We start from the raw sequence: 16,949 nt of genomic DNA, 5'->3' as shown, positions 1-16,949 counted from the left end.
CAACTTACAATGTTCTGTAAAATCACTTGCGTTCTGAGATAAAAACACTCGTTAACTCTCTTAAACAACTGAACAATAGTGCTTATCTGTGGTTGTTTTACATTTTTAGGTTCCGCAAACCATATGTGTCCTTCTACGAATTGCTTCTCGTGTAATGAGCAGTTTGCATCCTAATTGTCTGGAAGAGTGTGTATAACGAACTGAGAGACAATTTGTGAATATGCTACCAGTTGAGCGAAGGACAAGAGAACTGCCGTTCCGACGTTGTGGAGCACGGGCTTTCCATGACAAACTGCTTCCAGTACGTGCATTAACTGCCACACAATAGTTGACAGCACTGCTACACTCTTCGACAAATATTTCCTGTCTGAAACTATAATTGGATATCTAGAATATTGCTTGATTCCAGAACTTGAAAGGGTGAATTATAGAAATAGGTGTTGAAACCAGTTTCTTTGTGTAAATTTAAGGGAATAGGGACGCAGTTTCTTGACAGCCAATAGAAAACGATTAAAAAAGTAATTTTAACCAAAACACTAGTTTCGTGCTTTATTCCTAATCTCTTTCCATAAGTCTTCCTTCAGATTCTCTCCGTGTATTTTACATCAGTAACAAACCATGCCAGTCCGTTTGAAGATTTCTTATTTTACTAAAACATTAGGAAGACAGACACAGTGTAACTGAATAAAACAGCAACAGAAATTTATTAAACCAATCTGCCGTTTGGTGCAAAATTTGCTGTCTTCTGCGTCCAGTGAGCTGGCATACCGATCAGTATTGTTTTGTATCTAGGAGAGCTGAGTTACGTTTTTAATCATCTCAGTTAACAGTTTTAGATGGCCGGCAGAATATTAATATCAGCAGAAATGGTACCATAGCCTTCTGAGTTCTCACTATAGCGAGACCTCAACGACAGGATGTCGATTCCACATATAATTACCGCTTCTGGGTATCGCAAGATATCTGTGCGTCTACCCTACGCTGTATGAGCAGGCAGTGCACGAGGAGAAATCTGCCCTCGAGTGTGATATTTTCTCTCTCGCTGCAGGCCTCTTCTCGAGGGTCATCGACGAGAGCGGCACTCTGGTGGCCTCGATCTCTGGGACGAGGGACGCCCGCTACCACGCCTTCAGGCTGGGCGCCGCGCTGGGGTTGGAGACGGAGGACTCCCAGGAGCTCGTGGATTACCTGCGCTCTGTCAACGCCTCTGACTTACTGGTGGACGACGCACTTCTCACAACGGACGAGGTACGTGTATGCCACAATCTGTTATACGCACGCTAAAGGCCTATTCCCATTTCAAGCCAAGTACTAGGTGCAAATAATGAAATAAAAGCAACCTTGATTCCTGGACAGTTATGTGTGTGATTTCTCATTTCTTCTAAGTTTACTAGTTCATTATTTTAATCGTAGCTAGAATGAAAGAAGAAAGATTAGGGTTTAATGTCCCGTCTACATCGAGGTCAGTAGAGGTGGAGCACAATCTCAGATTGTTTTAAAGCAACCATCCCGGCATCTACCTGGACCGATTTACGGAATTCACTGGAAACCAAAATCAGGATAGTGCGACTCTGATTAGAGCCGTCATCCACCTGGCTGCGAGCCCAGCCTGCTAAGCCGGCCGGAGTGGCCGTGCGGTTCTGGGCGCTACAGTCTGGAGCCGAGCGACCGCTACGGTCGCAGGTTCGAATCCTGCCTCGGGCATCGATGTGTGTGATGTCCTTCGGTTAGTTAGGTTTAATTAGTTCTAAGTTCTCGGCGACTGATGACCTCAGAAGTTAAGTCGCATAGTGCTCAGAGCCATTTGAACCATCTGAACCAGCCTGCTAACCACTGCGTCACCTCGCTCGGGGTACTGATTGCTGCTATTTTATCGACAACTGAGCTATATATTTCAGAATAAAATTTTCTCGTCAATTACTCAGTTAGGGAATTTATTTCGTTTTACCGAATTTAACAAATTCATTAATCTGTCATATTCAAAGGATTAGTATTGATTTAAGTGATGTCTCGTCGTCTTCACAGAAGTATATTGCCATGATATTTCGTATAGTTTACATATTTTATGTGATAATTATGGACACCAATGATAATTTTCAGTAAATGAATCACATTTATGTACATTGTGAAGAACTGTTAGCAATGATGTGTTTACAATTATCATTTACAATATGTACATTTTTTACGTCATGGCACCGTGTTCTATGAAGAAGATATTGCCGTCTGCTAATATTAAAGTTCTGGAGATCAAATTAATCTATCGAAACGGGTAAAACTAAATAAACTTCCTGATTACGCAACTAATGACTGAATATTATTATGAAATTTATTACTTCATTTTCTTGCTTGCATTTTACTTCTTCGTGTTTTCTTTTCGACCTTATTTTGCAGATGTTTCTGTTTGACCCAAAACCATTTCAGCTTCTTACTGTGATTCTTCTTACGTTCATCTGCCCGTGTTCTCTCAAATGTAACACTTGCGTTTAGCTTCAAAGTTATACTTCTCGAATAAAGTTTTGAATGCACCTTTGTCCTGTAGAATCTTGTTTCTAGTGCCAATTTCTGGAAGATCTCGCTTAATTTCATGTAACGAATTGTTTTTAATTTTCATTTAGAGGGCATTGCAGAAAATCATTATTGAAAATGTAAAAGTATTTTTATCGTACCGATAAGAAATAGAAAATCAACATTTTTAAATGAACTGAATAAGGTACACTTACCAAGTAGCGCACATCACTCCCTTCAATCCTGATAACGATGTCGAAGGATCACGGAGTAGATTTCACGACAGACGGGAAGTGTCCAGGAGACATCGTGATCCATCCGTCCGAGAGATCGTGGGAATTGTTCGGATGCGTATCCTGGTCATGTACACCTAGTTTGGTGGTATCATATATTAGGTCGATAATAGAGGCGAGTATGCAAATCAAGATCATTTAGTTTTTAACTTAAAAAACTGTAAACTGTCAAAAAAATCCCTCTAAAGAACATAACGTATACTTTATAAAATTGTTTACTTTGTATATTTTATTTAAAAAACAGAATAATAGCTTTTTAAAAAATTTCAATAGTAATTTGCAACTTTTTAAAGTTGATTTAAACGTACTTCTAATACAAATAAAAACTGCACTAAAATATTTGAGAAGACAATCAGTGAACGAACGTCACAGCATCAAATGTTCGAAGAGTGTGTGTGCATTTCCGATCCACGAAACCGAACATTGCGTTTAACGAACAAGTCTTACCGTCTGAGCTAGCAAAGTACGTCTCACGACACCCCCTTAGAAATTCAGATCTATCAGCACCTCTCTGGTTCTGCTTTCCATATTTCCCAGGAGCTCTAATGCCTCCTTTGACGGACTATCACTCATGGAAGGCAAGGTACTAGCCATAGATACAGTCTAAGGGATTACCACCAGAGTGAATCTTTCACTCACCAATGGAAAGTACGTTTATATGAAACTCATTGGCGGATTAAAAGTGTGTACCAGACTGTGCCACGAACGCAGAACCTCGGCTTTCACGGGTAAAAATCGTGCCAACTTAGCTATGCAGGCACGAACCACTAACTCCCATCGTAGTTCACTTCTGTCAGTACTTCCCTTCTACTAAAGGATGTCGGTTCGTCCCCTCCCCCCTCCCCCCCTTCCTCACGCGGTACTGAGTTTTAAGCTGGCAGGAAGTTTTGAAAGAGAGTGAAAACTACATCCTGGAAAGAATCCTCTAAACTGCGGCTAGCTGATTTCGTCTGTTGCCGTTCGCGTACAACGAAAGTAGTGTATATCCACTCGTTGATCGTGTAAAGCGTGCGTATTGTCACTCCACGGTGCTGCATGTGTTATCATATGACGGGAATCAAATGAAAACCGAAAACCCGCCACAGCAGGGCCACTGAATGATGCTATTCAAAAGTAATTACCACCTACGAAGACATTTATCCTACTGGAAGACGAAACGATTAATTGGCGTTGCGTAGAACGCGATCGGCCGCTGATGACATCACTACCGTAACCACTCTTGACTTCCTCGTCCGATTGAAACCGACGTCCACGCGCGTCTTTCTTCAGGTCGGTGAAGATGTGAACACAATGAAAGATCCGGGTTATACGGAGAATGTTGCAGTGTTTCCCATCGACAACTTAGAAGTGAGCCACCCATCGATTGGTAGTCGGGGGCGGGAGTTATCCTACAACAAGAATCATTCGCCCGACGGCATTCCTGGACGTTTTGACTTGATGCCGTGATACAATCTCTCAGAAGTTTCTTCAAAGAGTTGCACTTTGATTTTGGTTCCACGCTCGAGAAACTCGAAGAGCAAAGGGTCCCTGAAGTCGACGCGGAGGTTATCACGACCTTACCGGAACTTGGTGAACAGCTCAGGATTTCTTTCGCGAGGAAGATATCGGACGTTTCTACTGTTGTCTTTGCTGTTTGTCTTACGATTGTCGGAATGTTGTCGGACGAAATCATCGCGTTTGCATTAAAGCCTATATCAAACCAGTCTTTAGACTGAAAACCACCACAACAACATCTACATCTACATCTAATTGGTTACTCTGCTGTTCACAATAAAGTGCCTGGCAGAGCATACGATGATCCACCTCCATGCTGTCTCTCTACCGTACCACTCTCGAACGGCAAGCGGGAAAAAGGAGCACTTAAATTTTTTCGTGTGAGCCCTGATTTCTCTTATTTTATCATGATGATCATTTCTCCCTATGTAGATGGGTGCCATCAGAATGTTTTCGTAATCGGAGGAGAAAACTGGTGATTGAAATCATGAGAAGATCCCGTCGCAACGAAAAACACCTTTACTTTAATGATTGCCACTCCTATTCACGTACCATGTCTGTGGCACTATCTCCCCTACTTTGCGATAATACAAAAGGAGCTGCCCTTCTTTGCACTTTTTCGATGTCGTCCGTCAGTCCCGTCTGATGCGGATCAGACACCGCACAGCAATCCTCCAGAATAGGGCGGACAAGCGTGGTGTAAACAGTATCTTTAGTAGACTTGTTGCCCCTTCTAAGTGATCTGTCATTGAGTCGCAGTCTTTGGTTGGCTCTACCCGCAACATTATCTATGTGATCGTTCCAGTTCCAATTTAGGGTATTTGTAATTGTAATTCCTAAGTATTTACTCGAATTTACAGCCTTCAGATTTGTGTGACTTATCGCGTAATCGAAATTTAGCGGATATTTTTTAGTACTTTTCCTTATTCAGGGTCCATTGCCACTTTTCGCACCATACAGATATCTTATCTAAACCATTTTGCAATTCGTTTTGGTCATCTGATGACTTTAAAAGACGGTAAATGACAGCATCATCTGCGAACAATCTAAGGCGGCTACTTGGATTGTCTCCTATGTCGTTAATATAGATCAGGAACAAAAGAGAGCTTATTACATTTCCTTGGGGAACGCCGGATATTATTTCTTTTTTACTCGATGACTTTCCGTCTATTACTGCGAACTGTGACCTTTTTGACAGGAAATCACGAATCACACGAATCACAATTACAACATTTCTTTACAAATGACTGAAATCTAAACTGATGACTGATAGATTTAAACAGCGTGTGCCCCTCCCTCCATTTTATTAGACAAAACACAACACTATAGTAAACAACCGAAATAGCTATGTTTGACGATGCTTCGCTGAATCGCATCATTATATACCATAACTGATTTCCTTAGTTCAAAGGTAAATGACGGAAACATGAATTGCGGGTGAAGACTGTCGACACTTCTTTTTTGTATAAAAGAGTCAGTAAGGGTTTGGCCACTAGTTTTTTACGAGTACTCACTCTTCATAATAAGAAACAGATGAAATTTCCAGTGAAATTGCAGCTCATCCATGGTGGACAGCTAATAGAATTATGAAAAAGAAGCACAAGACGTATGTACAGAGTCGCACAAGTATGTTGTATGTGAGTAGCCTTTACTAGTTCGTGTGTTATCGTAAATACAAACCTGGGAATGTGAACTGACCACTTGAATGTGATACTGAGCTCAAAGCCACATCACTTACATGAAACAGAGAAGAATCATCTGTGTGTGAAAGCCGGTATCATTCATAAGAAAATAAATAAGCAAATAAATAATTTCACATTCAGAAGTCTTGCTCAGTACGAACTGGTTAAAAAAAAGTAACTGATAAGAAAAAACCTGTAACGTCAACTTGTATAAGAATGTAACCTTAAACACGCGAAAATTTCTGCACTGACATGTGGCTTTGGTAAAATAGTGAAACTGACAGAACCAACATTGCACAAAGGAAACGAAACAATCACGTATTATGAATCTCACCTGCGAAATGAGGTACTGGCAGAAACAGCAACACAGCAAGACTCCGCAATAGCTCAAAAATACTGCTACCTAAAGTTGGTCCAGTAAATTGGGTTCATAATCTTGACACAGAATGCCAATGAAACAAATAACACAACATTTAATTCCTGTAACTTCAGTTAGGAAGGAACTAATCAAGGGAAACAATTATAGACCCTAATATGAAAATTAATTTAATCTAATAACTTCCGTGCTACAGTATATTAACTCGGAATATCAGTCAGTAGAATAATTATCAAAATAACTCGACTGTGACGAGGGTGGAGTGGACCAAAAATACAAGTCTACAAAAATAAAAACAATCGTTTCACCACATCATATAATACTATGTGCTTCATTTCGAAACCTTTTTACGTCCGTATGCCATGCAACCATTGTCATGGATCATAATTGCTCCTCGTAATAAATCTGCAACTCACATAGTTCCAAAAGTGCGCCCATGCATTGCACTGTACTCCCAAAGATAACCCCGCCTGCTGCACACCGCAGCTATCCACTACCGACTGTCAAATATTCTACAACTCCACAGAGCAGCCATCGCAGACACAGATACTATTGCATAACAACTGTTTTTCGGAACGTAGTTCTTCAAAATATCATTTGCCTTTACAAATATTAGCCACATCCTATAACATCATTAAAAAATAACCATCGTAGAATATCATCAGACACTATTACGTTAAAAAATTGTGAAAATAACGCCACTTACATTTTGCTTCAGCACTTGTCAAACTTCAGGAATCTTCCCACTTAGGTACATGTCACCTTTCTTTTCGTTATTGTTATTTCATACCCGTAGCCGTTATGGGGGGATATGGTCTGCCAGCGGTACAATCTCTCGCTATTCTCCGTAGAGTAGTTACAAAATTTACTGAAGAAACGACGAAGCTTATACGTGGACGCAAAAATGTACAACATTTTTAGATGCAATATAGCGGTGATTACAAATATAAGGAGTGGTTTACTTAATTTAAAGTTTTAAAAGGAAAATAGAAAGTCTAACAGGTGAAGATAAAAAGACAAAAGTGGACAGCTAAAAAGGAAAAAGAAAATAGGAACATTCGTTAAAATGAAGCACTGCACTTTCACGAAAATCCTTAAGGACCTACGCTAGGTGGAGAAGAGTTTAAACATTTGGATGATTGTCGCCATAAATATAGAAGCCGCTGGATGGTATCTGATCTATAGAGAGAGGCGGTGGGCGGTAAGGTGGGTATAGGGAAAGACGGAATGAAGGACGAATCTGGTGTGTAGGTAGGACCGTGGAATCCGGACAGGAAGGGAGGGAGTAGAATGAAGAGGGAGACAGAGGGGGAGCCCTCATGTGGAGTGGCGATAGGGGGAAAGCCTATGGTTGTCGTCAAAATGTGAAGAGAGTGTAGAGGATCCACATGGAGGAAGGTGCACATTTTATCGCCGGAGCTTAGTTTTTTCAGTGTAGGGAAACAGTATCGTCAAAAAACGAAGCTCTGTACATCGTGAAATGAAGTAAATTACGTAAACTGTTATCACTGTTAAGATCCTTCACACAAATAGGTATATCTTCTGTGCACTTGTCAGAGATGATAGAATTCAGCGGTAACAAGTATGTTTCGTGTCATGACACCATTTTACACCTCGTGAAAACTATGTGATAGTATAGTTATAAGGTACAAGGGAACAGGATTGAAAGATTTATTTATAAAAGAATGGTGTGTAAATACGTATGTTATCTGCCCCAAGAACCCTACATTGTCTTGTGTACTCGTGCAGAACATGGAAACAGTCATCTTACATATCAATTTCTTTGCAACTACATTGCAACAAATGAAAAAAAAAATACTGAATGCACAATATGCTTCTCCGTGTTACAGCCTATAGTGAAGTGCTGCAAAACAAGGAAGTACATAAGAGGCTGCCACCCCGTACATACAGGATGCGTCTTTTTACTAAGCTTTAACATGAGAAATTTACTACAATTACGTAAAAATTGTGTTCTTGTAGTAATACAATTTCAGGGTGCTTAAAAAGTTATCGAGAAAAAAGTGTAGAGGAATTGCACCATATTATGATGCGCTGTTACAATAGATTGTATAAGACAAGACACACTCTGAAGATAAAACGAAATTACAAATATAAAATGTATTGGCGTGCACTTGATCCTCCCTCATTATCATGTACCAAAGTTGCAGTTGAATATAAACTGTCAAGAACCCTTATGTAACTTATTACACAGCATTATCTGACATCCAACATGTGCTGAAGTAAAATGTATGTAATGTTATTTTCATAATTTTTGTAATGTACTACTGTCTGATGGCTTGTTCGTGCGGTTCTGTATATACAGCCTGTGCTTTGTATATTTTTTAGCTCTTGAAGTGTCACTTGATACTGACCGGAAGGCAGAAATTGCAATTGTGAAGTAAAACAATTAATTTTCTACAGTCAACAGCAAACATGACGCGTTTCAAAAAATTCTGCATGTCCATGACAAGTTAATCACAATAATAACTATCCGATATAACGCCTTTAAAATGTTCCTCTGTCCTAGAGTATTAGTCTACAGTCTCCATGTCGGGCAGATACCATTTGTCACCACCATAAGTGAGTAAAGGTAATGACAACTTAATTTCAATCGTAAATTATAGGTTATCCCATCAAAAATTCCTCGTTTGCCATGGAGAAGTTAGGCTACTCTTTCTCAGAATTTTTATCTTGAACATTTGTTAAGAAAAAAAGGAATAATCACTTGACGCGTTTGTGTTTACGTGATAGCATTTACCCTGGGAACCCGTTTAATATGAAAACAAGACATAAAATGCGTGCAGTCAGTATTGGTGATATAATATGAAAGATTTAGTAACGTAAATAACGATTTTGAACATCAATTTAGAACACCATAGAGGGGCAGAGGAATCGTGAACAGAAGACAGGATATTTGCACGGAAACACTAGCAAAACTTTTCACTGTCTGATAAGAAAATAATATTTTGTAATATAAAAGTCCATATCTTTTTAGAAGTAACTTCTCATCAGTTCTCTTTCTAGTTTATTAAGTAGTCTTACAACTTTTATAATGAATACAGCTTAAAATTTAAGAATTAAAAATAAATCTAAACTCTGGTAAAACTTGCAACCTTACGTTTTTGTCCATGATGTATTTATTGAATCCTTCGCAGCGGCCCACTTTTTAAGTCAGTTCTGATATTTTTCAGATAGTCCTCTTATATTCCAAACATTATGTCTGTTCTACTACTAAAATGAAAGACATCACATTTTCTGTAACTTATTGCATGTTTTTATATGCAATGATTTGAAGCATTACGAGATCGGGAATACTTGATTGAAATTTACTTGTGTTCTACGTGCTTATTTATTTGTCTCGCTTGCGTATATTAAGGGAAAAGGAGAGACGGTAATGTGTGGTTACAGGAATTTTATGTCTCTTGACGATCTGCTGATGCATAATTTATTGTGCTGTTAGTGGTAGTGTTTTTTGTCCTAAACTGTCAGTTAGCTGCTTGCACTTTTGTCAATTTGACCTGATTGGCAAGGTTCGTTTTTTGGTTGAACCTTTTTTTGTGCAGAAGATTTCTCTTGGTTTCCAGTTACGTTTCTGATACTAACTGTTTTGAGAACATTCATGTTGCTTTTATGTATGTTAGAATGTAGGAGTGGTTGTGAAAGTGGTCTGCGAATGTTGTGTTGTGACGTATATCAAAGTTGGTTGTTTTTGTTATGGTTCTTGTGCTTTGGATAAGTATTTGTCTTGGGGCACTCGTATTAATTACGGAACTTTCTGAAACTGTGAATATTTGTTGTGAGAACTGATTTTTTTGTTTCATTTTATATCTTCTTGGTACGCCATTAGAGAATAAGCCAAAGTCGGTCCTTTACTATTCTCATCCAGTTTCGCCACTGAAATTTGCTGTTTTATATGATTTTGAGAAGGTTATTCATTTTTTTCCGCAGACCTCGTGTGCATCATCCTTTGTATCGTTGATCTCTCACTTCATGAATAAAGCGACATTTTTAGCATGCATGTTGTTGATATAGTGTTAAAAAAAAATTGATTTCTATGTGTTTCAAATGTCCTTTGTCACCATGCTCCTCCTCTGTTGTAAGTAGATGTTAATCGCTCTGTAGCTGTTCTGTTTTTGTTCCTGTTTTTCCTAACTGACAGATAATGCGACCCCCATGTGTGTAGAAACAGGTCCTTGTTATTTACGATTAGGCAAGTGTTTCAGGAGATATCAAGAGATAATCTTATAGGCATGTTGTTGGTTGTATCAGTCGGTTGCAACACACACATAGGCTAGGAGCAATGAGGGTATTTGTCGCCCAGAGATTATTTTGCTGCACAGAAGCTGTTAGCGTCTGTAGCACCATATGGTATGAATAATTACGGTTAATAGCAGTTTGAGTGATTGGAGAATGAGCGTGTCGGTCCGAAGCCGTCACCCACTATAGATGAATTTTACACAATGCAACAAGGACGTATGAAATAAAAAATTACCCAGTTTCATTAGATAATATGATAGAGTATTTCGTATAAAAAATTCCGCATATGACATCGGGAGTTTTTATTGGTTACAGAGACACAGCTGATACAAAATAATCCAAACAAATATTCACAGAAGGTGTTAAGCAAAGGCAGAGGATCAACTTCAACCCTGATTTTTACAAACAGTGCCACCTACCACTTCAGTGAACTTTCGAATTCCCTTGACAACAGCACGTGTACCTATTCTGACGTTGTGTTGACGTTCTTGTATGAGAACAGCAACATTCATTACCGGAACCTTCAAATCGTCTCATGTGATTCCTTTTTTTTTTTTTTTTTTCTCTGCAGGCTTCGCCTTTCATCCATCACTAAAGGTAAAAATTGAAAGGATTAAGGCCAGGAAACGCTATCATTTCTGCTGATCCATCTTCCGGAGAATGTTATGTTTAGATGACATGACACCTGAGAACTAGAATGTGCAAGAGGCCCATTAATGCTGCATTAATATAACCATCCTTGTAGCCAAATAATGCTTGAAGCTCGTTGTTTATAGGTCCTCTAACTTTGACTTCAGAATATTTCTGCTCCAGTTAGAGAGGGTTCTTGATTAACTTGGTAGAAAGTACCAGAAATTAGTTATATGTGGTGACTTCAGTATTAATTTTGTATATGATTATGCAAAAAAAGAATATTGGTAGATTTCCTAATATCATATGATCTGATGCAGACTGTATTTATTTCCAACTAGGGTGCAAAGGAACGATAGCACAGCCATAGACAATATTTTTATACATTCTTCATTACTACATGGGCATTCTGTTCGTAAAAGGGTGAAGAGCCTTTCAGACCATGATGTACAAATTTTAACACTAAAGGCCTTTTGTATTCAAACAAATGTCACATATAATTACAAACTATGTAGGAAAGTTAATCCAAAAGCAATAGAGAGTTTTTTTAGATGTCGACAAAGAGCAAGAGTGGCAGTATGTTTATAGTGCCGATAACATGGATGACAAATGTAGTGCTTTCCTTAACACATTTCTCATGCTCTTTAAGAGTTGCTTCCCATTAGCCCGTTCTAAACGGAGTACTAGCAATAGAAGGCAGCCTGGGTTGCTGATTAGTGGGATAAAGATATCGTGTAGAAAAAAGCGGGAATTATATCACAATATTAGAAGTAGCCACAATCTAGCTACAGTAGGCCATTACAAACAGTACTGTGACGTGCTTAAAATGTTATTAGGAAGGCAAAGATTATGTGGTACGCAAATAGGATAGTTAATTCACAGGATAAAATTAAAACAATATGGTCAGTTCTGAAGGAAGTGTCTGGTAAGCAGCACAAGCTCGGCGGTGTAAAGTCAGTTCGTAGAAAAAATATTTCTGTTACTGATAAATCGGATATTTGTGCAGTATTTAGCAATCACTTTCTGAGTATTGCTGGTGAATTAAATAAAAATTTAGTTTCTACAGGGAATCATATAACTTTCTTGGCAAATGCCTTTCCGAGATTGATGTCTGAAATACTCCTCTATGGTAAAGATACGGGCGAGATTGAGTCAAAAATTAAGCCACTGAAGACTAAGGATTCTCATGGTTATGCTGGAGTGCCCAGCAGAATATTGAAGTATTGTGCTGCACATGTTAGTCCTGCATTCAGCCATATTTGTAATTTTTCCTATAGGAATGATCAGTTTCCTGTACGGTTTAAGTACTCAGTAGTAAAGCCGCTTTATAAAAATGGAGAAAAGAATAATACAGACAGTTTTAGACCTATTTCTATGCCATCAGTGGTTGCTAAAGGTTATTGAAAAGGCTGTGTATGTAAGGATAATCGATCATTTTATATCACACAATCTGCTATCAAATGTAAGTTCAGCTTTAGAAGTCGTTTAACAATTGAAAATGCTATATTCTCCTTTCTCTATGAGGATACTGGATGGATTAAACAAAAGGTTTCAAACGCTAGGCATATTTTTTGAATTAACTAAGGCGTTTGATCGTGCTGATCACAAAATATTATTCACAGTTTTGAAAATGGCTGTAATGTTATATCTGAGTGGGGTACTGTCAAGTTGGGAGTGCCCCAGGGATCGGTGTTGGTGCCACCCATGTTCCTTATTTATATAAATGATATACACTATAGTATTATGGAAAAACCTAAAATATTTCTGTTTGCTGATGACGCTAGCCTGGCAGTTAAGGATGTTGTGTGCAAAATTGGCTGGGTTTCCAACAGCGCGGTTCATGACATATGTTTGTGGCTTGTAGAAAATAAACTAACGCGAAATCACAGTAGGACTCAGTTTTACAGTTTCTAAAACACAATTCAACAAAATCTGGCGTTTTAATTTCACATGGGCATGTGATTTGTGAAACTGAACAGTTCAAATTTCTAGGTGTTCAGATAGGTAGTAAACTGTCTTGAAAAGCCCACGTTCAGGATCATGTTCACAGACTTAATGCTGCCATTTTTATTATTCGAACGGTATCTGAAGTGAGTGATCGTTCGACACGAAACATAGTCTACTTCACTTATTTTCATACGCTTATGACGTATGGTATTATATTTTGGGGTAATTCTTCCCACTGGAAAAGAATATTTTTTGGCTCAGAAACGGGTGGTTCGGGCAATAAGTGGTGTGTTCACGAACCTCTTGTCGACCTCTGTTCACGAGTCTGGGTGTTTCGACATTGGCCTCTCAATGTATATACATATTCCTTTCTGTCATTTCTTGTTAACAATATTAGCTTAGTCCCGAGAATAAACAGTTTTCACTCAGTTAATACTTGGCAGAAATCAAACCTGCAATTGGATCGGACTTGTGCAGAAAGGTGTGGAGTGTACTGCTGCATCCATTTTCAATACGCTACCACTAGAATTAAAAAATCTTAGCAGTAACACAAGCGCTTTCAAATCGAAACTGAACAGTTTCCTCATGGATCACTCCTTCAATTCTGTCGAGGAGTTCCCTGAAAAATTAAGCTCATTCCTGTTGTATTGTTGATTGCGTTTACTTAAACCTATGGCTTGACATTTTCGGGTTGATAAAAGTTTTATTTTTATCTGTTATTACTTTTATGTTGTAATTTCATGTACTGACACGTTCCATGACCTTGGAGATTTGCTCCTCAATTTGGTCCTACGGAACTCGACTTGAAAATAAATAGTCTAGATAATGACGCCGTAACCTACAGCGGTAACACAACAGCCCCAGTCCATTGACTATCAGACCACTCCACAGAGGAGCTTTCTTGGAGTTTCTGTTGTCAAAGACATTTGAGTTTTCTCAGTTTACCGTTATGTCTTATTGATACTGTTACGAGTAAATTGCCTTGATCAGTAAACAGTATCTGAAATTAGGCAGCCAAAAATACAAATCGTCCCTCTTCGCTTTCCTCTGCTGTTAATGTTAAGGACAGAAGTCGTGATGACGTAATGTACTCCATATTGTGTAAGTGTAACTACGATGCGCTTAGAAATTCTGCGTTTTCTTGTTGCAGGACTGTATTCTACCTCATGAGTAAGTATCCTATTTCATCCTCACTCTGTTCATTCGCACGTTCAGATGAGGCATGGCTACTGAGCAGTGCCCCAGTCTCTCACAGTTCAGTGAAAACACAGAACTAACACTCTTGTACCTGAAACTTCGTGGCAGATTAAAACTGCGTGCCCGACCGAGACTCGAACTCGGGACCTTTGCCTTTCGCGGGCAAGTGCTCTACCATCTGAGCTACCGAAGCACGACTCACGCCCGGTTATCACAGCTTTACTTCTGCCAGTATCTCGTATCCCACCTTCCAAACTTTGCAGAAGCTCTCCGGCGAACCTTGCAGAACTAGCACTCCTGAAAGAAAGGATACTGCGGTGACATGGCTTAGCCACAGCCTGGGGGATGTTTCCAGAATGAGATTTTCACTCTGCAGCGGAGTGTGCGCTGATATGAAACTTCCTGGCAGATTAAAACTGTGTGCCCGACCGAGACTGGAAACTCGGGACCTTTACCTTCGCAGGAGAGCTTCTGTAAAGTTTGGAAGGTAGGAGACGAGTACTGGTACAAGTAAAGCTGTGAGGACGGGGAGTGGGTCGTGCTTGGGTGGCTCAGATGGCGCAGTCAGCCGGCGGCTGCGCTGGAGGTCGGACGTGCCGTGCTGTGCGCTGCGCTGCGTTAGCTCCGCGTGGTAAGCCTCTGCTCTTGCTGCAGCGCGTCGTTGTCTATAGTGTTTTTGTAGCATTGGAAACGCATTAAGAGATGTCTCAACCACAACGAAAAGACACACTTAAATTTACGTTTGATCGCAACTTTGCTCGACCGAAATCATTTGATGTGGAACAGTGGTTAGAAGTTGATGTTAACATAGGAATTGATGATATTGTCGGTATCCATTTTTCGATTATGAACAGTGTGGTTTTTGCCAAACTTGCCAGTTCGGAGTTGTGTGAAAGAATAGTTCAATCCTGTGGTGGCGTCATGAAATTTAAACATTCTGACGGCAATGTTGGGGAGGTTATCGTTGCACATGCCGGTCTAGGTATTCGAACCGTACGCGTCTTTGAAATTCCCTTCGAAATAACATGTGACCAGATCAATGCTGTTATTTCTCCATACGGTAAAGTTTTGAGTAATATTGCCGAACGGTGGTCTGCTGCACACAAATTCCCTGTTTTTAATGGTGTGCGCCAATTAAAAGTCGAATTGCAGAAACACATTCCGTCATTTATAAACGTCTGCGGTTGTATGGCTGTTGTGATGTACGATGATCAACCGAAAACATGTGCTGTTTGCAACTTACCAGGCCACGTTCGTGCTGAATGTCTTCAAAGGCGGGTGGCGCAACTGCCTGCCGGCGATGCCTCTAGACCCTCTGCTATGTCAACACTGCCCCTGTCATACGTAGCCGTGACGCGCGGTCTTGTAGGTGGTACTGCGCCCCCCGAAGTTACTACGAGTAACGACCCACAAGCGACCGACACACCGACCGACTCAAGTGTAACATCTGTAGAACACCAACCCCCCTCGGAAGAAGTAGCTGCTCCTGCCTTTGTCACTGTGGAACCGCACAATGAGGCAATGGATACGGACGCGGCCTCGGTCGCCTCGAGTCGTGCTCCTCTGCATCCTGACACTTCTTTAGATGTCGAAAGCCTACCAGGTGCAAGGGAAACAGACTTGGCTTCTAGTGGTGCTACTCCGCATCCTGAAGCTTCTTCAGCAACTGACCTTCGCCTCTCGGGAGCTATGAAAACAGACCTGGCAACGGCCACTTCTAGTAGTGCGACTTGGCCACCTGAGGCTTCTTCAGGTATTGACCAAAGTCCACAAAGAGGCGCCTCTCCCAAGAAATCTAAAAAACGGAGAATCGCGCGCCAAGGTGCAGAACAGACTGCACCACAGTTGCGTGAACGGGCGAAGCAAATAGGGGGCAAAATACGTCAGTCTGCATCTGAGAACTTGACATGTAATCAGCAGTCAGCTAAATAAGACCCCTTGGTCCTGGGCAATGTGTCCGGTTCTGTCGGTTTGCATATAGATGGCGTAGCATTTTCTCGACCCGACGATAAAGGTCACCAGAATCAACCTGACCATAGTGAAACACTGAATGACGAGCAAATGGGAGATCGGTTGACTTCGTGGGCCGACGATGTCGAAGAAACTACCGCGGAGGAAACAATTATGGACACCACAGGGACCGTTACAGTCGCCACGATCGCCACCAAACAAGATGACATCATTATGAATGTCAACTCCGCGGCAGATACTGCCCCAGACAAAGAGAAGCCGACTGATCCCTTCCCGAGCCATGAATATTTCTAAACTGAACAGCGTACTGACTTGTGTCCGTATGTCTATCAGATCAGATTTCTTGATGTTTTTTCGATGTGATTTGTTGTTCGAGGTTTTCCTAAAGATACTCCCGTTTTGGCGAACGTAGTTCCGTTGCAGGCCTATAAGATCGCCACGCTGAATATCAACAAAATATGGAGCGTCTTTAATTTACAAACTTTAAAAGATTTCCTATTTGCCTCTGATGTGGACATATTGTTGTTACAAGAAGTAGCAAACATCAAACTTGACTTCATACAGGGGTATAATGCTATAGTCAATCCTGCAATCGGA

The 16,949-nt window shown here is 40.3% G+C and overlaps 1 protein-coding gene across 1 annotated transcript in view; it reads left to right on the top strand.

Annotated features, from left to right (window-relative positions):
• LOC126474518 (venom carboxylesterase-6-like) overlaps positions 1-16,949 on the top strand; it is a 105,084-nt gene that overhangs the window by 49,294 nt on the left and 38,841 nt on the right. The window contains exon 4 of the mRNA XM_050101990.1: positions 1,049-1,254. Coding sequence (XP_049957947.1) covers positions 1,049-1,254 — 206 coding nt within the window. The remainder of the gene's footprint in view (positions 1-1,048; positions 1,255-16,949) is intronic.

The sequence above is a fragment of the Schistocerca serialis genome, chromosome 4 (assembly GCF_023864345.2).
Source record: "Schistocerca serialis cubense isolate TAMUIC-IGC-003099 chromosome 4, iqSchSeri2.2, whole genome shotgun sequence".
Lineage (NCBI taxonomy): Eukaryota > Metazoa > Arthropoda > Insecta > Orthoptera > Acrididae > Schistocerca > Schistocerca serialis.
The sequence above is the reverse complement of the archived record's forward strand: the minus strand, read 5'-3'. Positions and strand labels throughout refer to the sequence as shown.